The sequence below is a fragment of the Vicugna pacos genome, chromosome 6, assembly GCF_048564905.1.
Source record: "Vicugna pacos chromosome 6, VicPac4, whole genome shotgun sequence".
NCBI lineage: Eukaryota > Metazoa > Chordata > Mammalia > Artiodactyla > Camelidae > Vicugna > Vicugna pacos.
The window spans coordinates 42,387,336-42,412,791 of record NC_132992.1 but is presented as its reverse complement, the minus strand read 5'-3'; the positions used below and the strand labels follow the sequence as shown (position 1 = coordinate 42,412,791).

General features: G+C 32.9%; 1 protein-coding gene across 5 annotated transcripts in view; it reads left to right on the top strand.

The window, feature by feature from the left end:
• RALGAPA1 (Ral GTPase activating protein catalytic subunit alpha 1) overlaps nucleotides 1-25,456 on the top strand; it is a 212,859-nt gene that overhangs the window by 87,060 nt on the left and 100,343 nt on the right. For 3 of the 5 annotated variants that reach the window (XM_072962928.1, XM_031678941.2, XM_072962929.1), the window contains exons 17-25: nucleotides 9,516-11,057; nucleotides 12,804-12,928; nucleotides 13,943-14,159; nucleotides 15,210-15,386; nucleotides 17,272-17,424; nucleotides 19,803-19,996; nucleotides 20,267-20,365; nucleotides 21,069-21,224; nucleotides 22,656-22,784. In XM_072962928.1, coding sequence (XP_072819029.1) covers nucleotides 9,516-11,057; nucleotides 12,804-12,928; nucleotides 13,943-14,159; nucleotides 15,210-15,386; nucleotides 17,272-17,424; nucleotides 19,803-19,996; nucleotides 20,267-20,365; nucleotides 21,069-21,224; nucleotides 22,656-22,784 — 2,792 coding nt within the window. The remainder of the gene's footprint in view (nucleotides 1-9,515; nucleotides 11,058-12,803; nucleotides 12,929-13,942; nucleotides 14,160-15,209; nucleotides 15,387-17,271; nucleotides 17,425-19,802; nucleotides 19,997-20,266; nucleotides 20,366-21,068; nucleotides 21,225-22,655; nucleotides 22,785-25,456) is intronic. The other 2 variants (XM_006212752.4, XM_031678946.2) reach the window with 1 other exon arrangement.

Genomic DNA, 25,456 nt, shown 5'->3' with positions numbered 1-25,456 from the left:
GGAAATGCCCAAGCTCTTTCTTCATGTTGGTGGTGGGAAAGAAGGAACAGAAGAATTGTTATCGCCAAAGAATTATCTAACCCAGGGGGAAAAATCAAGAAAACTTTTAATTCATCTGTGGAATTGAAAATTTGATTCAATTTAGTTTTAAAAGAAATATCTCTCAAAATCACATCTGATTATAACTGTAGATGGTATTTTACCTTTTGTATTAAAGAGCAGACTTCAAGTTTTACCTGTATATTTGTGTCTGTGCTCTAATAAGTTTTAATGAAGGATTATCTTGAAGTCAACTTTTATTTCAAATTGTATTATAAAATTATTGGTCACTTTCACAAGAAGAAGCAGCTAGCAGGAAAACAAGAGTATGGCCAGATTCTGACATTTTGTATATGGCTTCAATTTTAAAATACACTTATCTTTAATATATTACATGGGAAGTCATACACTGAAGACAGGTTGTTGCCATTTTCTTAATATAGTCCAACCTTCCATGTTTTTGCTGTACGTAAATTTACATAAAAGCTGCTCTTAAGGAATCTTTATTTTGCTAACATTTGTAAATGTCAGGGTGAGGGGAATCTCTACCCTTTTTCAGTAATTATGATGTTTAGTTTTTGGTTAATAATTTTTTTTATTTTCCCCTCTGTGTATTCACAACTGAAACTTTTGCTTTTTTTTTTTCATATGATTATGCTGCACCAAATATGAATACTTGTTCAGTAGAGATTTTTTTGAGCTTGTGTGTGCCAGGCACCAGAGATATAAAGATAAGAAGATATAATTTTTACCTTTGAAAAGTTGAGAGGCTGACATGTAAAACATACTGTCTGTTAAAAATAGATTGTAAGCTTTGTAAAAGCAGGAATTCTTGTTTAAGTAATTGCTGTATTGCTAGTAAGTTAATTATGTGAGAGAGTCTTAAAAGCTTCAGAGATGAGATGACATTTTGAGTATGGAGGAATGTCAGGAAGAAAAGAAGACCAAACATATTATGAACTCACAAAACCATTTTGTTGTGAAGGGTGATGCAGTTTTCAAGAAATAGTATAAAATTCTGTGTGGCAGCAACCTAGGAGAACAGTAGGAGGAGACGAAGTTTCAGTGACCGGCTCAGGGATTAGGCATCAGGGAACTAGCTGTTTCTAGTAATCAGGAAAACCTATGATTTTGAATTCATAGTAACATTCAAATATATATGTATATTTTTAACCAATGTCATTATTACACCAAATATTATGCAATATTGTTTCTTTTAAGTTCTCTATTCATACAAACCTTCATTTACTCAAGAATCTAAACTGAAAGATAAGTTAAAAATGTGGGAAGTATAAACTTGATTATTCATTTATTTCTGAGTGTGTCAAAATTTGTCTTTAATTTTGTGAACTGTTGACTTTTTAAAAGAAATTATCAAATACAACTACAAATGAAATTTTTAGAAATTAATCTAGTTTTTAAGTGTTTATCTTTAAAAATTTAAGTTTATATGTAATATACTTAAGATTTGAATATGCATAAACTTATTTTTCTCAATAACTTGATTCCTCACGCTGATTGTAAGTTCTATTTTCTGTAAATGTTTCTACTTAAAAATTTTTAATTATGCTATTAACTTTAAATAGATACTGATTTGATCAAGCATTCTTCTTCTACCAGGAACAAATACTAACTATGAGGTTCAATCCTCTAGATTATGAATAAAAGTCTCTAAAAAGACCTTTGAGTGACTTTGAAACTTTTTAGGGAAGAGTGTGAAAGTAGGAATTTGTTCTTGGAATTCAGCTTCATTAAGAAGAATGACTCAGAGAAATGCTTAAATATGGTACCAAAAATTTCTTTGAATTAATAATATTGAGTTCTTTTCAATGTTTCCATTCAATGAACTTTTCAACCTTTGGTTTTAAGAACATAGTGCTAATTAAAGTGTCTGCTGTTTTTAATTCTATACCATTGTAACTGCTAATAATAAAAAGCATTTTCCTGCTTTACACCAAAAATTTACATTCAGAATGTCATGTGTGTTCTCTGATTTCTTTTCTTACAGCTTGCCAGTATTTGCCGTGCTGAAATGTTTTAATTTAAGATTTCCTTCCTTTGTATCTTTTAGTTTTCTCTGTTGCTGCTTTTTCTGTGACACAAGCCTTTCATTATAGTCACTCTTCTTTTTTCCTTCCCCACTTCTTTCTTTTCCTTTTTTAAAGCCATGAGAAGCCGATCCATTGGTGAATGTGCTCTGCCATCGGCGTATATACGCAGTGCTAAAAGTGCTCCTGTTCTGATCCATACTTCCAAACCCTTCTTGCCTGATATTGTTCTCACTCCCCTTTCTGATGAGCTTTCAGGTAGTGCCACCTCTGCTAATTTCTGCACCACCTTTTTCACTTTTTAATCCTTCTGCTTTCAAATTTTGCTTAATCAAATAAACTCTTCAAAGTTAATTTCTTTGGGGGAGGTGTGGGAAATTGGGGAAGTGGTTGAGAAATCAACATTTTGAGTTATTTGAACTCTAATGCTATCCTTGCCAGTTCATTCTGGAAGTGCTCAGTTTAGTGCTGTGCCAATGACCGATATTTTGGATTGTAAATGGATGGAGTTTTGCTTGTTTGTTTGTTTATGTTTGTTTTTTTTCTTCCTAGGTGGTTAAAAGAAGTAGTAATGTATATTTTTAATGTCATTATACATATCTCACAAAAGATGACTTGGAAGATAATAGTGAGAGCCTTGACTTTAAATTTTCCACTGTTTTGACTAACAATATGGTAAATCTTGAATAATGTGTTCTCCATTATCTATAATAATGGAACTTAAGCCAGAGAAATCAATAATCAAGAAAAGTACATAATCTAAAAGTTGCTTTGGAATAAATCTTTGTATTTATGTTACATTATAATAGTATATAGAATTCTAAGAACTCAACTCATTTTTAAACCAAATAAAGAAACCATTCTGTGAAGCCCCAAATTCTAAGGCACCTCAAAAGCTGCTCAACTTTCCAATTTTGCCTCAGGTCCTAGGTTTCTAGTACTGGGATGGTCTACTCTTCAACAAGACTTAATTAACATATAATAAAATGCATGGTTCCTGGGTTGGGTTCAGTGAGTTTTAAGAATTGTACATACCCCTATCAATTTTTATCACAAGCAAAACATGGAATTTTCCATTACCACCTAAATTCCCTAGTGACACTTTCCACTTAGTAGCCCCCACCCCAGAAATTTTTTTTCTTTTTAAAAAAATTTTTGTATTAGTAAAATCATATGATGCCTTGTCTTTTAGACAGACGCAAACTTGTGTTGAATACAACAGAGGTGATGGTGTGCTGGCCCTCGCATTGTCCAAAATTCGTATTTAACTTTAAAGTAGACCCTCCATTTCTGTGCTTTCACATGGGCAGATTCAACCAACCACTCATCACGTAGTTCTGTAGTAGTGGAAATGTGCAATGCAAAGCCATGGGCCAACTGTACTTACTGTACAAAATGTGCTGGCTCAGAGAAAGTTGTTTGTGCATTCTTCGGTGCTTTCCTATCACTCTTCTTAGGAATGTTTCCCTGATGTTGCGACTTTTGGTGATGTTGCTGTTTTGTTTTTTTTTTTTAACAACATATCCCAGTATCCTTTCAGTTTCTAATGGACTGTAGGTTTATGCGAGGGAAAGTGCATTTTTATTAATAAGGTTATTTCAGATGAAGTCCCTTCCACCATCCCTAATCCCATTAATATCAGATTTCTCCCAAACGAAGGTGGGGTATATAGTTGGAAATTAAAAAGGAAAATAAACTACATAAAAGAAAAAAACTGTTTTGCAAGTTTTCTCTCTCCCCCTGATGTGAGCAGGCTTAACTGAACTCAAGAATAATTAATTATTTCCTATGTGCATCATCTAAGATCAAGAGTTAGGGTTTCTGTAACTACTTCACCAATAAAACAATGAACGTGAGCATAGACAGTCACTCTAGCTTTTGGTTAGAAGTAGAGTTTTCCAGAAAAATATTTACTTGATACTCTAGAATAGTTATGGGGTAAAAAGAAATTCCTTTTATGTTTGTTTATTTTAACAATCTGCAGTTTCTAAAAATAGACTGTGAGTTTTCAAAGTACTCTCTTTTTATCCAGCCCTTTTTTCTCCTCCGCTATTCTTGGTTGGATGTCCATTCAACCTGCTTTGTTGTGAGTGTGGCGCTGTATGATATCTGTACATAGATTAAATTAGTTGGATAGCTGAATATCCTTGAAGAGTTTTTCTTAAGCTCTAGGGACTATTTCAAGGGCATAGATACTATGTTAGTAACATTAACTCTTAACATCAGACTCATCTGATGTCAAAAAATATTTTTTTCCCAGGCTCCTGTCTCAGGTTTTGATAGAATATCCTGGGGATTGCAGAAGCATCTAACTTCATTTTTTAAAGTTCTGTAAGTAGCACTGGTGTCTGGGCGAGCACGTTTTCCCTGTCCTTTCTCCTCACTGGATTGTACTTTTACACATCTGGGAGCCCAACCTAGCAGTCCTTATTTTTTCTGATAAACAGAGAGAAGCCAGAAATCTCAGTAATTGTTCTTAAGCAAATTAGCTTTTACTGCAAAAATAATACTTTAATGAAAGAAGGGATATAAAAGAACATAAACATGGTGAGTAACTGACTTTTGCAACTGTTTCTTCTTATTTTCTAGTTAAGTACTGTGGGTTTCTCACCGTTGTTAAGTTTACAGACCTACTTTCTTCCAAGTAGTTTTCAAAACTGCTAACTTGTGTGCCATATTTCATAGTGTTAGACTCTAGTCTGTCTAGGCCATATTACAAAGGCTGCTAATGTTATTAACAATGCTTTATTATTTGAATTGAGCACTGTAGAGCAAAATATTTTTATCTTTCTACTTCTGTTTTCTGAGTATTAGGAGAAAGAAGATGGTATCTCTCATGTCCCATACGGTTCCTAGAGTCTGCCTAATAAGGAGGAGAATTTTCTATCTCTGATCAAACAAGTAGGCCCTTTACATAATCAAGGAATTTATTTCTTCTTGTCATCAATATATGAAAGTAATTTTATAGGTTTTCCACCTAAAAAACCAGCAGATTGTAACATACTTCTAAATTAGATTTCTTTTTTCTGAAATAATTTGTGTTAATTTTTTTAAAAGTCCATCTCAAAAATTTGAAGCTAACCTAAACATGGCATTATATAATATGTTTATAAACAAATAAAACAGTATAATTTTCTTATCATAAAAAATATATTGGTCATTTGTCTGTTTCTAGAATTTAAGAGTTAGAAGGATAAAAATAGAAAATAGTTTAGTGGTTTAAATTTAGTGGTCTAAAATTAGAATTATTTAAGCTTGTTTTATTGCTTTTCAGTCTCTTCTTATGATTTCAGTAATACGGATACTGTTTCGAATTACCTACAAATTGAACATCTAGTCTTAAAAAGATGTAGAGCTTTTTACTAGCCTCTGCTGATAATAAAATTGGAAACATAGATACTGTGTAGTTCTTAACTTACCTTGAAGGTCCATTGCCACTGTAGCCCAAATAGGCAAAAAAAATTTTTTTAATTAGATAAAAGACATTGGCATTTCCTTTAGGTAATACCAGAGAAAATTTAAGCTTCAAAATGGTATCAGTTTCTCCATGAACTAATATAAGTGATTTTATAGATTCAAGAGCTGTAAAAATGTTATTACTAATAGCTAATATTTGTGATTGACTGAGAATAGAACTTAACTTCGGTAAAAGGGATTTTAGCACTTTATTCTGTACCTTGTTTTAGAATTTATTAAAATTTTCTAGTGGTATGTTAGTATTATACCTAGATGGATTTTTTCCCCTGAGAAACTAGCTTGATATGTTACTAGTTAGCAGCTATTAATTTTTAATATAAAAGACATCCTTCTACCAATATTTATTGAGCCCCTACTATGTGACAAGAGCTATTTCAAGCAGTGGAGATTTTGTAATGTTAATATAAACAAAATCATGAAGAAAGGTAAATTTCAGTGGAAAGAATGTTTTTTACATGTTACAAGCTGATATTACACTTTATTTTACAGCTTATCCTTTGAAATAGCAAAGAAAACTTTTCTTTGAAACAGAACATTCAGAAAGAACTAGTTTTTAATCGAGAAATAATTTCCATCACTTTCATGCTGAAAGATTATTGAGCAAATTCAAAGATAAAACTTGACATTTCTAGTACTTTGTATGCTCTGTAGGGAGACATTTTCTCAGTGTTCAAGTTTTTTTTTTCCCCTTGGTTAAACTTCTTGTTTTGCTCAGTCAGTGGTTACTGATACCTCAGATTAAAATAATTTCATTAGAGGCTGCTGCTGTTCAAGGTAAAACATAACCAGCATTAGTTTTGAATGCTGTTTCTATTTTAACCTGATGTCACCGTTATTTTCAGCAATCCAATACAAAGTTTGTCCATTGTGTTCTGTATAATTTACTAATATTTGTATGTGACTCAGTTTTGATTTCTAAGATTCTTATCTTTATAAAGATAAATCACTGTGCTGCTTTATAATTTCTTAATATAATTAATTTTTACCAATTTAAGACATTAATGAATTATTTCATGAATATGTAATATATATTATTCAAGATTAAGATCATGAACTAATTTTTACCTTACTTCAAATCCTAGCTCTCCACCTTCTAGCTGTGTAACCTCAGGCAAGTCAATTAAATAGTTTCTTCATCTATAAAATGGAGATAATAACACCTATTTCATGAGGTTATTGTGACGATTAAATGAGTTAATATGTATAAAATGCTTAAAATGCTTAGCATGTGGGAAAGACTAGGCAGTTGGCCCTTCGTATCTGAGGTTGGTTGAATCTGTGTATATCTGCAGCTATGGAGAGCCAACTGTATTCACTGTACTAGGTCATTTTATATAGGAGACCTGAATGCCAATGGATTTTAGCATCTGTGGGGGGCTCCTGGAACCAGTCCCCATGGATACCGAAGAATGACTTACATGATTTAGCTATCATTTAGTCTTTTTCTTCTTAACAAAGTTCAAATATGTTTCTTTAAATTTAAGGCTTATTAAAGTCAATTATGTGTAATTCATGTGCTGACTTTGATTTCCTGTCAGCAGTTATCCTCTTTGATTTTATGCAGTTAGTATTGTCATATGCCTGTGTAAGAACTGTACTTAAATCTTAAAACTTTCAAAAGTTTTTTGTTTCAATTCTCTGAACAGTACATTATTGATAGAAAAATATTGTGTTTTTTTTAACTTCTTACCCTCTTAAACTTGGAAGTTTTTTAGGTATTCTTATATGTTAACAGAAGTTTAGGGAAAAAAACACTTAGTCTGAAATAATGATTAAATTTGCTAATCTACAAGGTGAGGACTAAGTTTGGGGGAAAAATTCCTAAAAAGAGAACTTCTCAGTAATCTTTCCTGGCTTTAGAATAGAAAAATGAAATACTGGTAAAGGAACTAAAAATTAAAACTAATATTCTACTTTTTCCTTGAAGTTTATATATTTGTTAGTCTCACAAATTAGGTTTTAAGATCTTGAATTTGAATTTGCAGCTGATAAAATTCCAACTATAAAATTCTTAAGAATTTTTATAGAAAAGTTATATAATCTTTATCCTTTGTTGAGTCTTATTAAAATATTTTGTGGAAAGAAAGTAGAGTGCATGTTGAATGTAGTGTCTAGACAGAAGTTCTTATGATCTATTATGGGAGATAAACCAGAATACTTAACATTCGTCAATATGCATTAGTTACCTACTGCAATATTAAATAATGAGTATAAATGTATAAATGTGAAGTTTTGAGGAAATGCTTTGTTTTTCATTTAGAACAATTTCTAAGTGGAGTTTATGAAGTAGAAAACCAACATCAGTTTTTTTTAAGTATTATATTCTCTTCAACTTAATGATGAAAAGAAGCTGTTTCAGCTTTATCCAGATATTTTGTATTTAACCTGTGTCGAGAATCTAAATGTGTATCTTCAGGAATGTAGTGCAATCTCAGCATATTACAAACTTCTCTCGATCTGAACTTAGTATAAGGTGACTCCTTTTGGACCTCATACAAAGAAGGTGATGTGGACTAGCCTCCTTTAATCCATTGCATGGATCCTGAGAATATTTTTACTTATTATCCCCATTTGATAAATGAGGAAATTGTGGTCTCAGAGTCTAGAATAAGAAAACCAAGTTTTAGACCTAGCACCATTAATAAATTTATTTGTGATCTTGGATAAGTCACTGTTTCACCATGGATCTCAATGTGTTCATTTTTATTGTTCAGTTAGAGTTTTGTTACTTATAATTTTTGCGTTACAAACCTAATGAGTAACAACATCTGACTTTTTGATTCTTTGTCCTTTTTTCATTGTATTTTCTTGACTTCTGAAAGAAAATTTTCAAGTTATTTCTAGGTAACATTAAAGGCCATGATGGATTCATAGACACTGTATTTTACTTCTAAACTTTCTAATTTGTATATATGTCTACAGTTAAATAGTACTTCACATTTTGATTTTCAATTTCTTAAATATTTTTGAGGGTTTATCACATACTTAGCACTTCAGGCAGCAAAAACAGTGCCGTGACATTGTACACCAAGCCTGCTTCTCAGACTTCATAGTTACAAATTTGAGAGAGTGTCTTCATCTCTTTGGGCCGGTTTCCAGTGAGAAAGTTACTAAATTAGGTAACCTGTGATGTCCATTTTGACTCTAAAATCTATAATTCTTTAAAAGAAATGCCTTGGACATAGGTACTATTTTTAGGGTTCATTGGTTGTTTAATGGAATGGGCCATTGATAGGCAGAGAAAGTTTCTTCCTGGTAGATTTAATGGTGTTTGTATCAGAAACAAAAAGGTACAATTAATTTTTTTAGCAAGGTATTGATTTTATTTGGTAGGATGAATAGGTTTTAATAATATAATAAAGTAAAACACCTCAGTAGAAGAGATTAATAGTTTCCTGACAAAGAACTTCAGGTAGAAGTTGGAGGTTTCTGTTTGTAATATGTGATCAGTTATAAGCAAGATTTGAAGAAAAGATGATGCTTCTTGGCTGGTAAAGAAGGAAACAGGAATTTATGAGACCCTGTAAGATCCTACAGTGAAATATTTAGATCACCTTTTTTGTGATAAGATCTACTTATTCTGCTTGAAACTTAAATAAGTAGGAAAAGTTGAATAGCAAGTTTGAATTGCTTGATTTATTGGCACAGCTCTATCTTGAATTGCACTTCCAAATGTTTCATTACCTCACTGTCTGTTTCTATGCATGTTAACATTTTAAAATGTATTCTGGTAGTTTTCTAATTCATTTATACTACATGCTATGTTGGCTTGTGCCCATATCATTTTTTAAAAACAGATTTCTATTTGTAATAGATTTTCTTTCATTGAGCTTACAAAAAAATCTCAAATTTTTTTACTTTTAAGCATATGCTTAGGGTGTGGTTGAAATGAATACTTACTTTTCATATTCATATAGTGCCTACTCTATGTAATTTTTCTGTTTTTTACAGATATTGATGATGCTCAAATACTTCCCCGTCCAACTAGGGTCAGACATTTTTCACAAAGTGAAGACACTGGAAATGAAGTTTTTGGTGCTTTGAATGAGGAGCAGCCATTGCCTCGAAGTAGCAGCACTTCTGATATCTTGGAACCATTCACTGTTGAACGAGCCAAAGGTGCAGTTCCTGTCATTGACAGTTCATCCCGTCATGCGCCAAGCTTGCAGAGTTCCACAGAGGCTTCTTCAATAACTAGATCCACTGAAAGCCACATCACTGATACTCATAGTAGAGAGTCTTCTCTGGAAGTTGGTGATAGCATATATGACCATCTTTGTCACTTAATAGATCCTGTAGAACTTGCAGATTCAGCTTTTGAACAAATCCAGTACATTGACCTTGAAGGAGATGATGATCTTCTTTCCTCCCTGAAAGAATATTTTAAGGAAAACCAGGAAAATCACAGTAAAAACGAGTTAGGTAAAGATGCAGCTTCGCAGGAACTGATTATTGCAGTAAATAGGGATGAACAATCATCCTTAGATAAATTAGAATACATAGATCAGGAAAGTAAAACAGAAAATATCACTTCGTTTGTTGGAACTCCTGAAAACATACAATTTCAAAAAGAACCAAACTCAGCTGTCTCCATGAGTAATATTGCAACCAACCAGTTAGACAGCTTTATGAGAGCAAAAACGTCTGAAAAATCTAAACAGCTAAACAGTGATAAACAGTCATCGGAACCTAGTTCAGATAGCCCTTGTGATAAAGAAAAGAGGAAACATCTGTATAGACAAACAGCCACAGAATTAGATGCCTGTGTAGATGTAACACTAGGTGAAAAGGTTAAGGGTGTGCAAATTAATGAAAAAATCACTGTCCCACATGTTATGCATGCCAAGAAAACTACACTAAAAGCACCTGTTAACCGTAGAATGCCTCATGTTACAAGCACTAGCAAGCTTTCTCCAACTAAAAGGAGCTTGTCTGAAACAGTAACTCACAGAGCCAAAATCATGAAAATTGCTACTAAAAAACGAAATAGTGTTCATGTTACTTTTAGACCATCTACTGAGTCAGTTCAGTTTTACAATCCTCTGGAAAACAAGGAGGCTCCATGGAAGATGAGACTGCGGAAGCTCAGTGGCTTTAGTAGTAGCAGCAGTAGCAGCACCAGCAACCCCCACACCAGCTCAAATACTGTCACAGAGCTGGTAAAACCTGGTGTATACAGGCCTCTAGATACAGTTAGTGCGGCATCAGTAAGTAGTAAGACAGTTAAGGAATCTACAGAGATTCCCACCGTCATTTTACAGAAAGAAGGAATTGCAAGTAGTCAATCAGGTTGTCAGAGTACTCTTAGGTCATCAAGTCATGAGGCAGGACTACAGCAGGGCCCCCTGGGTGGCGTTTATAAAACTGTTGTACATGCTCTTTCGAAGCCGAAGGCAAATGTTTCCCCACAGAGGCAGAACAGAATGCCACCAGAGGCTCCACTGAGGGATCTGTACAGTCATGTAATGGGCTATTTTGGAAGGAAAGCTGCAGGTGAGCACTAACAGTGTGCAGAGCGCAAAAGGAGAAAGACAGCACCAGTTTGGCTTAATGCAACTGAAGCAAGCTATAAGCAATCAAAAAGCTTTGGGATGGTCACTGCTTTCTCTCTGTTTGGTTATGCATGCGCCTTTTCCCAGCTGTATTTTTCCCAGCATAAAATGTTTATTTAAATTACTAATTTCCCTTATAAAGCATTTAGTTAAACCTCTTTGCTGCTGAACGAAATAGGAAAGAGGGAGATACGGGAAAATTTTAATGACCTTTCCAAAGGCTATCTAAATCAGATATTTTTCTGAGTGTATACTACATGAACCTTGAGATTAAGTTTACCGAGGAATTGGAATACTTTCTCCCCTGCCTGCCTATAGTTTACATTTAAAAGGTCCCCAGCTATGTACATAATTGGGTTCATTATTTTTACTGCTATTTATTTGGTTTTATTATTTTCTTGGTAGAAAACTACTCTGACATTGTATAACATAATGAAAACCAAGCATCTACATTTTTACTTAACTATCATTAAAGAGGAAATTATTTCTTAAATCTCAAAGTGGATTTAGTTACTTTTCATTTAAGCCATTTCCAGACAAGCTGTAGGCTTTTTAGTTTTGCATTCATTTGTATAGAATGCAAGTTACATCTGTGAAACACTTATCATTACTTTCTTTTTTCTGAGATTTTAGATGTGCATAAAGGTTTCATGGTAGCCAATCATGATTTAAATATGGAACCTCTATGGACAGATTACAGAAAGCAAGATTATGGTAACTGTTTTCTCTTATCTTGATTCAAATTTAAAATAACTTTACAGTTATAGAAAATTAACTTTCAGCAGTAAGGTAGGTTTTGATTTTATTTGTTTAACACGGTTTTGTTAGCATGATTAACAGAACGCTGCATCTTGCATTGAGCCATTAATGCCACTTGAGGGCAGTATTTCACAGCTGAGCAAAGCCTGGCCAAGTAATATAAAGATAATGGTATTTTACAATGAGTTCCTGACCAGTGTGTTTTCTTGACCTGAAATACTTTGTAGTTCATTAGAAGTATAAACAGTGCTGATTTTCCTTTAGTTGCAGAGGAATCATCTTTTTAACAGCATAATAGTTGAATACCTTATTTTCTGTAAGTTAGTTTCCCAAGTTTGAAACTTTCTTGTTAATGTGAATCATAATGTAGTCATTTAAAAAAATAAAAATAATTATTGTGGTTTTGTTTAAACAAAAACCTTTGTGAAAATAAAATCTTTTTTTAAAGCAATAAAATTAGATTTTGTAGCGAATAGAAGCATTATGTCAAAATCATAGAATTTTAATTCATAAATACCTCAACTTAAACTCAAGGGATCTATTCCTTGCACATATTCTTTGGGGAAAAAGGAATTATAAATTATTAAGGCTCCAAATAGAAGCATAGAGCAGGAAGAAAGAAAAATATACCAGTTTCTTTATAGGCAATATTAACCTAACTCCAACTAGTGCTTATCTATAAGCTTTCTTTGCTGTTTAAGGTCATACTGAAGATTGACTAACATCTGCTTAGTTAAATAAAGTAAATATCAATTTACTAATTCTTGAAATTAAATCTAAAAGGAGAGAAATTATTCTTTAATGCATGTTTGGCAAATAATTGGTATGGCATAGGTAATTTATTTTGGCTGTTTTTTTTGTTTGTTTCAAATTTAGAAAATGCAGTTAAGTCTTTCCTCACTATATATAGTTATTTATTTATTTTTAGTCAATAAAGAGGACATGAGCTCAAAACTGCCCCCTCTTAATAGTGATATTGGCAGCAGCAATGCTAATGTTCCTGATCTGATGGATGAGTTTATAGCAGAACGACTTCGAAGTGGTAATGCCTCAGTAAGTGTTATTTTATTTATTTGGTTTTAGAGAGGTGGGTAGAGAAACTAAAAGATACATACTTATGTATGTGTATGTGTATGTAATATATTCAAATTAGCCTTCCCCTGAAATTTAGCCCTTTTTTGAATTAATATTTTAAAATTATATTTTTATGATATTTTTATCCGAAGATTTAAAACAAGCCAGCTTATGGTTTTGATCAGGGTGAATGATTGGAGTCCCTGTTTGTTCAGCTACTTAGGTATAAGCCACTACCTTCCTAGTTCTTCTGTTTTTCATCTTGCTCTTAGGTTACTCTGATGCCTGTTGTTAGCACTCAGCAGGAAGTGTTAACATAGGAGGATAGGAGGTCTTCTGGTCCAACTCCTATAGTTTTGACAGCATAAACGTCAGTTGCTCAATCATTCCGGATAACTTTGGAATAGATGTTCAAGTTATCTTTCAGTATTAGAATTATGGCAAAATGAAAATACAAGCAATTTTATTCCTAATAAAGCTTATTTGTTAAGGAAAGATAAATATATGTAGAATGGCTTTTTTTAAATGAAAGTATTCCATTTGGATTTCAGTTTAGTGAAAATGTGTAGCTCCATTACATTTTTTTTTAGTTTTTTTTCTTTAAGTGGGAAAAAAGTAATATAGTCATTATAGAATGACATCTTTGCCATCTTTCTTCCCTCCATTATCTCTTCCATTTGCTTCTTTTTTTTTTTCTATTTGATTACTTTGCTCTTTCTACTGTCTTAACTTAATGACTCTGTGGATCCTTTTGAGGCTTCAGGGTCTTGGGCCCAGCACATATGGTATTTGGGTCTTTGCTTTAGGCAGACCAACGGTAGTTCAGGCTCCAGCTCCATATAGTTATATACTGTTCAGTCAATGTTTCTTCTGCCTACTTTATGTCCTAAATTTCAACAGTTATTGTGATGATTGTCTTGGAAATTAAAGATTTCAAACGTATAAAAATTAAAAAAATTTTTTTTAATGATGTAGTGTTTTTTGAATTTTTAGACTATGACAAGAAGAGGAAGTAGTCCAGGCAGCCTCGAAATTCCCAAAGACCTCCCTGATATTCTAAACAAGCAGAGCCAAATGCGCCCTATTGATGACCCAGGTGTACCCTCAGAATGGACTTCTCCTGCCAGTGCAGGGAGCAGTGATCTTATCAGCTCAGATAGTCATTCGGATTCTTTCAGCGCTTTCCAATATGATGGCCGAAAATTTGACAGCAAGTATCTTTTTCTGTTTGAGTGATACGGTTTTTTGTTCATTGTTTTCTGTTCCAGGCTAACTTATGGATCACATAACCATCACCTTCCTTTCTAACTTTGCTTAGGGGTTCCTACATAAGTATTTTTATTTCATTTTTCAGTGAAATTCCAGAAGAATTTTTAGGGAATCACTTCAAGTTGAGACCACTTTATTTTGCCAACTAAAAACATTAAAAAACAAAACAAAACACTGTCCTTTCATAAAACATGATATTTTAAGATCAGACATGTAGAAAGGAAAAGAGTTAGGATGGACTTGTTATTAGAGTAAAGTACAGTCATGGTTATGAGGTGGCACTATTTCATGCTGTCTTATTTGGAAACCACTACCTAGTTGTGGTCAGTGCTTCAGTATATCCGGTATAGTTATGTTCAATGCTGCATTACCTAGAACCCTTCTTGAATAATTGCTTCATGTTAAAATGACATCAGTGGTATTAAGCTAGTACATAGCTTTTCTGCTGTAATTCTGTATTTGTCAGTCAGTGAAGGGTACCAAAATTTTAAAGAAGAATGTCAAAGGCTTGGGAACCAAAGTTGTGAAGTGCTAGGAGATTCTTTGGAGAACTGTATGTTTCTTGTCCTCATGGATTGTATACTATTGTGATCTCGGACTGGAAATAGAATTTAAGAGAAAAATGACTTTTACCATATATGTGCCATTTTTATTATATATATGTATCTCTTCTAAGGATTATAAAACTTGACAAGCAGTAAGTGTATTTCCAGATACCAGAAAATATGGAAAAGAATAGTGATGATATATCATATATTTGTCTTTTATCATTATTGTTGTTAATAATAGGCTATGAGGACCTTTAAAATTTTATTTCTAATTGTAAACTTCAAAGTGTTAGCATGATTTACTCTTGCCTGAATGGTATGTAAATAGAATAGATTTAGGGGGAATGTTCATGTTTTATCATTTTGCTGAAGTAGCTGTCTCTTGTAAATATTTTTGTTTTGTAATTGGAATTTCTATACACTAGTATTTCTTCTTCCAATAGATTTTGGCTTTGGAGCTGATACTGGGGTTGCATCCTCTGCTGATGTGGATTCAGGTGCTGGCCATCATCAGAGTGCTGAAGAACAAGAAGTGGCTAGTCTAACTACGCTTCACATCGATTCTGAAACAAGCAGTCGTAATCAACAAGCTTTCTCTACTGAAGTTGCGACGGTTACTGGTAAAGTTACTTAAGGGAATGTATTCCTAAAATGCATTTTTTTAAGCCACCAAGAACCTTTTCAGAATTTTATTTGATAGATTTAAATATTACTTGTTACTGTTTAAGTATTATTTTTTTCACTCCTCTTTATGTAACAATGGAGGAAAAGAAAATTAATGTAAGAGTTTCTTGACCTGGAGTCCACATGGATAAGTTTCAAGAAACTCTATGAACTCTATGCAGAATTTTGTACATGTTTGTACCAGAGCATTTCCTGCAATGATTTTTAAATAGCTAAGCAAAACAGAGTTAAGAAGTATTGTACTTTATCTTTTTCATTGACTTTCAGAGTCAGCCTAGATTTTTATAGATGTTTTTGGCAAAATATTTATTACTGAAAACATAAAGCACACTGCCTAAAAGAAGGCCTTTTTTAAAATATACTAATATTCTGTATTTATACAGTAAATTATGCTTCTCAGCAACTTTTTATGTGTGTTCAGTTCCGACAATACTATGACACATGGGTTCCAAGAAACTGAGTAGGAAAATGAAGGGTCACATTATCACAAGGATTGACAGTGACCAGAGGGAGACTGAGCAGCTAGTGGCCCATATTTCAAGAGTGCCAGTGTGTAATCCAGATTCAGTCTGATTTCCATTGTAGTTTGATGCCCTTTGATGGATGATGGATGAAGTATCAGTAGGGTGGTTTTTGCATCCTCTGGTTGCCTGGAACTTATAAGACTGAAGCAGTGATGTCTGCATGTCTGAGTTAGGCACATTTCCCCAGCCAAAAAAAAAAAAACAAAAGAAATTTGGCCAGTGAAATACTCAATAGGCAGGAACCCATCCTCTGTTTTCACATCCTGCCTCTTCTTTTCCACATCTTTTCTGTCAGAGGATGAGTAAGAACTTTGGCCTGCCCCATTGCAGAATAAGGGCTTAGTGGAAGACAGGAGCCAGTTGGGTTGGATCCACATTCCTATTATTACAGAATTTAAATTACTCAAAGAGAAATACTAGAGAAAATTCATATTTTACAATAAACACCTTTTTACTGTAGATGTCCTTAAATTTAGATGAAAAGATACTCAACATTACTAGTAATCAGGGAATGTAGATAAAATCCATGAGATACCCATTCCTAGGTATTTATTTCAGAATTTATTTCAAAATTCATGACAGCATTATTCACAGTGGCTCAATTGAAAACAGCCCAAATATCCATTAACCAGTGAACAGATAATCAGACTGTAATATATTCATTCATTAAATATCCATGGAATAGTACTCAGCAATTAAAAAAAGAATTAAATGTTAATATATGCAAAACCATAGCTGACTCTCAACATGCTTTTAAATGAAAGATGTCAAGGCTAGTGGTGTTAGTACCATATAGCACTGAGCAGATTTCTCTTCTGACTTGCCTCAAGACTGAAGTAAGTGAGACAAAGTAGCAAGAGTTTCTGTATCTGGACCAGGAATGGGAGTACACAGCTCTCACTCATGGCTCCTATTAACTGGTATATTCAGTTTTGATTCCATACTAGACCCATGGTAGACATGAGATGAGACTGCTAGATATAGTCTTGAATACTATTCTGATTTTTTGGTTGTTTGTTTTGGGAGGGAGTTATTAGGTTTGTTTGTTTATTATTTTTTAACAGAGGTGTTGGGGATTGAACCCAGGACCTCGTGCATGCTAAACACACACTCTCCTACTGAGTCAGACCCTCCTCCTCTATTGTATTATGACTTTATTGACCTCTTTGGCCAATTTATGACTGTTTTATCTTTTGATATTTTTAATTTGTGTTTTATGGAGGCTTTAAGCATTATATCTTTGGTAGAGAGTGTTAAATATATTCTTTATGGTAATTTTATGAAATTATATTCACAGGTTCAGAAAGCGCTTCTCCAGTCCATTCAGGTTTGGGATCCAGGTCACAGACACCTTCTCCTTCCACGTTGAATATAGATCACATGGAACAGAAGGATCTACAGCTTGATGAGAAGCTTCACCACTCTGTTCTTCAGACACCAGATGACCTAGGCAGTATTTGGAAATTAGATATTTGCCAATTTTTCCTTTTGGGGCATTAGTGTCAGGAGATTTTAAATAAGTCATCTTAAACTTGATTATCTATTTTATATTTATTAGGTATCATAAGTCTTTCGGACTTTTCTGTCTTTTGGAAATTTGTTACTGTAACATTTTTTCTTGTCCTTAAAGAAAGACAGTTACATTTTGATTTTTGTTATTTGATATTTTATCATAGTTGATTATAGTCCTGACATTAGTTATTGCATTATTTTTATGTGTTATATTATCATTTATTGATATGGTACTGTTTTCTAAAGCAGGAAATACATAGTTTGGCATCATTTTTCTTAATGTTTTATCTGAAGTACCAGTTTATTCACAGGATAAAGTAGTAGATTATCACTTGCTAATCAAGCTTTTATTGAAATAATTGGTCAAATCAGTCATTCTGCAAATAAATCAACTACTTGTAATTAAAAAGTAGGCAATTCAAATGAAATACTTTCATGTTTAAGTAAATGTTTAAAAGTGACTAGGACACATTAAAAACTACAAGTTAGTAAAAATTATTTTTGCTAAGTTGTACATGATGTAACAAGCATCAGGGTAAAAAGTCATTTTGCAAATATGTCAGAAACTTTGGTCAAGGACACAGTTGATAAGATATTTATAATGAATAATATAAAATGCCAGTTTTCATTGGTAATGTAGCACATTTACTCTCTGACCTCCAAAGGAAAAAATTAAAACCATGTAACTTCTGGCCTTTTTTTTTTTTTTTTTGTAAGGTACTCATTCTCTTAATATGCAATTACTTTGCAATTACATAGCCCTAATTTTCTCATTTGTAGATTACTTCTGACCTTTTCTTTCCTACTTTTGTCTTATAATTTTTTGTCTTTTGATTTTTATTTTCAGTTTTTCCCCCTGCGTTTGGAAAAGAATTTCAAACTTACTGAAAAGTTGTAAGATTAGTAAAATGAATACCCATAAATCCTTCAGATAAATCCACCACTTATTAATATTTTGCCACTTTATCTCTTTCTGTGTCTCCATACACACATACACATGAATGCACAGAAACAACCCCATTGTACCCACCCTTTTTTTTTTTTTGAGCCATTTAACAGTGGATTGGAAATATCAGACCCTTTATACCTCAATACTTGGCAACTGTGTCTTAAAAATAAGTGTACATTTCCTGCATAACTACAATATAATGGCTACATTCTGGATATTTAGCATTGATACATCACTGTAATTGTAGTCCATAGTCAGTTTTCCTCAGTTGTCCCAATAGTATCCTTCATAACTACAAATTAGTTGATTTATCACTTGTTAATTAGGGTTCTGTAGAATAGGATGATGTTCACAATGATGCTTAAAACTGCACTGTTTTTGAAATTTTTTTAGTAAGTTTATGTCAGGAGCCCACTTTTTATTATTATGAAGTACTGTCTGGTAACTTTTTAATAATACAACCAGTTATTATACACTTTACATGCAAAGAGAAAGAAGTTAACCATTAGGCATAAAGGATGTATGTATACTAAGTATGACCTTATAAATTACCAGTACATTGAGATATTATCAAGTAGGAAAAATCTTTACTGTCTTTCTAATGATTTTGCCTTTTCCATTATATACATTGTGTAAAATAGTGACTTTTTTTGTTTTTAAGCTGGAGGAAATCTATAATGACATTTATCTACACCATCAATTTTATAGATGAGGAAGTATAGTCTTAGGGAGTTTATTAAGTAATTTGTACAATGTCACAAAATTAGTGACAGAAATGAGATATATAGATAACCCTAGGTTATCTATGTCTTATATATAATCTTGCCAGTATTACTAAACAAAAGAAATATAATTATGGAAACTTTAGATTATGTCTAAATTTTTTTATGCTATTGTGATATCCCTTTTAATGTTAGGTCTGACCTAGTTGTAAAATATAGAAATACATTTCTTTGGAAGTTTAAACTATAAAGAAACAAGCTTAGGAAGACTTCGTAAAGGTTCTGTCTTCAGCCTGAGATTTTTCTGTTAATTTGATGATGTAACCTGAAGTAGCTACTAGATGAAAGAGAGTTTGTGCCTAAAAATACGATCTTTATGTTAAACATAAATTTCTCCATCTGGTATCTGCATCATTTTCTCCTTAGGTAAATCTAGATAGAAACACTATTGAATAAGTAATTATTGTCATAATAAGGAATTATAAACTGGTGAGATTTTGATCTTATCAAAAGTAACACTAATGCATAGTGACATTTCTTTTATTCATTTGTAGATATTTAAGATTGTTAATTTGCCTCCTTTGTGTTTTTGTGATCAGTTCCCTAAAAAAATTACTGACAGTGGTATATTATTTTTTTCTATAGAAATCAGCGAATTTCCATCTGAATGTTGTAGTGTGATGGCAGGAGGCACTCTCACTGGATGGCATGCCGATGTTGCTACTGTAATGTGGCGAAGAATGCTAGGCATTTTGGGGGATGTCAATGCTATTATGGACCCTGAAATACATGCACAAGTTTTTGATTACCTCTGTGAACTTTGGCAGAATCTAGCTAAGGTAAAAAAAGAAAAGAAAAAGTACGAGAGGGAAAGGAAAGAAAAATGAAGTATTAAGAAGTATAGAAAAGCCTTAGATAGCATTCTTTCTCTCTCTCTCTCTCTGTCCCTTGCATGCACGCGCACATACCCCCCCCTTACTACAAACTGATACCTTATTGTGATTAAATATATAGTTAGTGGTACAAACTGGACCTCAAATTTAAGGTAAAACAAATTGGAAAAGAAGACACTTTTCATAGATTTGTTGCATTTTGTTTGAAAATTACAGATTAGAGATAACCTCGGCATTTCAACTGATAACTTGACCTCCCCTTCTCCACCAGTTTTGATTCCTCCACTGAGAATTCTTACACCTTGGCTTTTCAAGGTAAGCTTAACAAAAAAGTATTAATTTGAAAATTTTACTTAGTTAATAAATATGTGGTCAGTCTTAGACATTTGAGAGATAGAATACTACTGTGTAGTCTTCTAGAGCACTTAGTTTTGAAGTAGCCATTAGGGATTATATAGAGAGGAGAGTGGGCCTGGCAAAATTACTTTTAGGATGCATCAATTTTTGTTTGTTTCTTTTGGTAGTTTTTTTTGGAGGGTGGTAATTAAGTTTGTTTGTTTATTTAATGGAGGTACTGGCTATTGAACCCAGGACCTTGTGCATGCTAAGCGCATGCTCTACCACTGAGCTACAACCTCTTCCTCCAGATACATCATTTTGATTAATAGAACAAAAATGAACACAGAAAATTATGTTTTTATTGTATGTAAGTGAAATATAAATCACAAATTTGTGTTATAGCATCTGTTACGTACTTCTAAAGAACTAATTCTTTTAAGTATTATTTGATACGTTTGGTGCATTTTCTGAATTGAAACAGTGTGTGGTTATTCACAACTACATTGTATCATTTTAATGATAAAAATAATTTCAGTAATCTTGATATTTAATTCATTAAAGAAAATGGGCCAGCATAGAAATAAATGAAGACAAATATATGGCTTGCTATATTCAGTTGCTTAAGTATTTGCAAAAAGTATTTGACTTTGGTATTAAAACCAACATGTTTTAATTGTAGGCAACCATGTTAACTGATAAATATAAACAAGGTAAATTACATGCTTATAAACTTATTTGCAATACAATGAAAAGAAGACAAGATGTTTCTCCAAATAGAGATTTTCTAACACACTTCTACAATATAATGCATTGTGGATTACTTCATGTTGATCAGGTAAATATATATACTTTCTAACAAGTCACTTTATAAGTTTAATCTTTAATTCTTGATTTTGTTTAATCAAAAGTGTTTGATTAAAAACACTTTTATTTGGAAGTTTATTTACAGATATCTTCCTTTTTATAACCATTTATTTTGAAATATAATTGAAAAACAAACTCATAAGAGGTTTGTAGTTATGAGGTTGACTTGATTATAAAATGCATTTTTCTTCTGATATTATACCAACTAGTTCACTTTTCGAAGAGATAAAACCATCCTTTGCTTACACTGACAACATCTTCCTTTAATGTCCTAATGTTCTTCCTTTAATGTCCTAATTACAAAATACCTAATTCTTAATTCTTAGGTATTTTGTAGTTGTGCTTGGTAACTAGCACTTGAAACTTTTGGATTTGCTCAACTAGTGATGCAGCAGAGTTTTTTTTCTACTCTAAGAGTCAGCACATCTCATTTCTTATTTCCATAGATTATATTACATAGTGACAATTATGTTGATTTGGCATTTGTAACAATGTAATCATTACATTAGATAGTCATAAATATGTCTGTAGAACATTACTTCAGGGATCTTGATTGATCCTGGACATAAAACTAAAAAGTGTGGAAGGTTGCAGGTCAAAGTGATATAAATGTTTTTATTATAATATGGTTAAATTTCACTTCCAGTTCATTTAGAGAGCATTAAATTAATATTAAAAGATGATAATATCTCTTCCTGAAAAGTGAAAAAATTTGTGTTAATTTGAAATAATTACAGTGTTCTACCTTATAAACATGTCTCAGATAAAATACTGTTAGTTACTGGAAAAAGAGCTTTTATTTAAGATAAATCTGATTGAGTAATACAGCCTGTTACACTGCATCCTCATTGTGAATTCCAAAGACAAAATGAATGAATAACCAAATTAAGAATATTCCCTCAAAATGCCTAGGTCTGGATTTCCGAGGCTAGATATCTATCATCAGAGAACTTCAGTTTATCTAAAAAAGAAATTCTCTCCATTTGCCCCATAACAGATCACACAATTTCAGAAATAGAGTTACCACATGGAAGCAAATAGATGGCAGGAGGAACTACTCTGCAATTCAGTTTTATAACACATGGGCCTTATATTTTTAACCCTCTGAAGCAAAGAGCCTTCCAACCTGCTCTCTAGGGTGAAAAAAAATTGCTGTATTGATACCAGTTTTTTTAAAAATTGTTTTAAGTTTACTTTCCTTTAACAAAATACAGTATCAAGAATGGATTATTTGGGGGGAAAAAAAGAATGGATTATTTGGAAGAATCAAAATTAGTCTTTCTAATTAGTCAGCCAGTGTATAGTTATTACCTGTTTTATTATTTTGTATGTTATCTATTGATTAGCTGATACCTAAAATTATATTTGTGATATTTTTCTCCCTTCTTTCTTTATTCCTAAGGATATTGTCAATACAATCATCAAGCACTGCTCACCTCAATTTTTTTCACTTGGTTTGCCTGGTGCCACGATGCTTATTATGGATTTTATTGTAGCAGCTGGTAGAGTGGCTTCTTCAGCTTTTCTCAATGTAAGTTTTTATTTCCTGTCCTTAATAATATAATAAACTGTAGTTAACCAAGATTCAACTAACAGAGCAACAAAGGGAAGAGCCATTGTTGATAAAATATAGCAAGCTGGAGTTCAGGAAAATATGTATAATTTAATTGGAATTGATTGCTTCTCCTACATTAAAAAAAAAACAGTTCTGAATTGTAAGAAATTACTAAATTTGATAAATTGACCAAAGAGCTAAAAAATGGGTTAAGTCTGATAAGCAAAACAATTTAAAATTGAGAAAATCTAAGGAAATAAACAGAGGTAAGGAAGAAAATTTTAAAAACAGGCTATGGGCTATAGCGGAAGAGAAGAGAAAGAGATGCAGTAACCCAGAAATATGCTTTAGGCATTAACTTTAAACTCTAAAACAGCATGTGAGGATTTTTCATACAGCTCTGGAGCTATGAGACAATGCCAAGTAACTTAGTGTAACTGGAACATGATCAGATGTAAGTGAAAGAAGTGAACTAAGGAGGAAGGCATTAACTCTGTAAGTGCTCAAGAGGTTAGATTTCATCCTAAGGAAAGAGTGAGTAACCATTGAAGAATTTTAGGCAAAGATTTTAGAAAGATCACTCTGGAACAAAATGTAAGTGAGAAACAACAATTAACTGGAAGTCTCCTGGCAAAAAAAACTAAGAGTATTTGGGAAAGAAAAATTAGTCATATTTGACCAGTACTTTATGACTTGCAAAGCAGTTTAACGTACGTTACTTCATTTATAAGCTGCAGAAGACCTAGAGTGAATGAAAAGGAGTTCTATCTGGGGCATACTAAGCTGCCTATTAGACATCATGAGATGTCAGGAAGGCTACTGCATATATATAAGCCAGGATCTCAAAGAAGATGTCTGGACCAAAAATGTGAAACTAGGAGATACTAGCTTATAGATGATATTGGTAACTGTGAAACTGGATACAATCACCTAGAAGAAATGTGTAAATAAGAGAAGAACCCTTGCTTATGGCTAGTTATTAACCCTGTTTCCCTCGTTCCCTGAGAACAGTGATCATGTCTTTCTTATCTTGGTATCCCCAGGCCTGGCACAGCATCATGCTTATAGGTGCTTATTAGTTGAATGTGTAAATACACATTCAGCACTTCGTATGTATTCAACATTGTGCTGCCTCTTGTGGTTATTAAACTTTCGTTTCCCCAAAATTCCTTTGGATGGAATACAGAAGGATATAGAATAAATAAGATACATATTGTGCTCAAGGAAAGTATAGTTTGCTGCTGGGAAGATAGCAATATTTATTGACAACTAAAGAATGTAGGACAGCAAAGAGGAACCAGTAGGAGCTTAGCATAGTGTTAAAAGCATGGAACACAGAACCAGTCTGCCTGTGTTCAAATTTCAGCTCTGCCGCTTGTTATTTGCAAGACCTTGTGCAGATTACCTGATTTCTCTGTGTCTAAGTTTCTTCATGTATAAAATAGAAATAACCTTCCTCACAGAGTTATTTTTATAAGAATTGAATTAATTAATATTTGTAACATGATTGGAACATTATATGATGTTATATGTGCAATTTAAGAGTTTGTTAAAATAAATAAAATAATTTGGTAGTTCAGACAAAGGAGAGATCTTAACTTTTTTAGGACTATCAAAAGTTTCCAAGGAAAAGATGTTTGAATAGGTCCTTGAAAGATTAGTAGTATTTTTATAAGTGAAAATGAAAAAAAGAAAAAATATTACAGGCCTAGGGAAACAGGCATAAGTAAGCTGTGTCCTAGGAACAACAGATAATTCATTTTGTTAACAAGCTGATTAATGTAACTAGAGAGTAATAGAAAGAACAGAAAGGTACCTAAGATCCCAGCTGCCTGTGATCTGCACACCAGAAATGTTTGGCATGCAGAATATCAGACCCCATCGCGGACCTACTGAAGCAGAATATATATTTTAACTATATCCCAAATAATTGGTATGGGCAGTAAAGGTTGAGGAATGCTGCTTTACACATCTTGGAAGGTCTGTTAATGCCAGGGATCATATTATAATGCTACATTAGATTAACAGTTGAATTTTTGTTAAAGTAAGGAGAGAGATGTTTGAATCTGTGCTTTGGGAATGTTAAATAAGTATATTAAACTAGGAATAGATTAAATGGAGGACAAACTAAAGATGGTAAACAAGTTACAAAGCTGTTAGAGTATTATCAGTGTATACAGATTATCAATCTCTTGGATACTGGCAAAAGCTGATAGAACTGAAAGGAGACTGATGCATAAACCGATGCCATCTTTTAATCCATTTACTATGGAAACTACCTATTCAGTGGACTGATTATTCCAGATGACTAGTTGGCACATTTCCTGCTGCCTTTCTCAAGGTTCTGCAGGAGAATTAAGCCCTGATGTCCTTAGGCATCCATTTTATGTGACTAAACCTCCTTCCTATCCAAAATGTTACTACTTATGTAACATCTTTGGGAAAATTTAGAAAATAGTTGTTTTCTCTTTTCTGTGGTTCGTATGAAGAACATCTATTGAGAAAGGCCGCACAGGAAACCAAATCATTACAGGATATAAACCTGACACATCTCCACTGTGAGGTTAAGGGCAGTCTTTTCTTCTGGATGATGTTGGAAATACACAGTCTAAATCCTGCTCCTTGGATTCTCATTTTAGATCCTATAC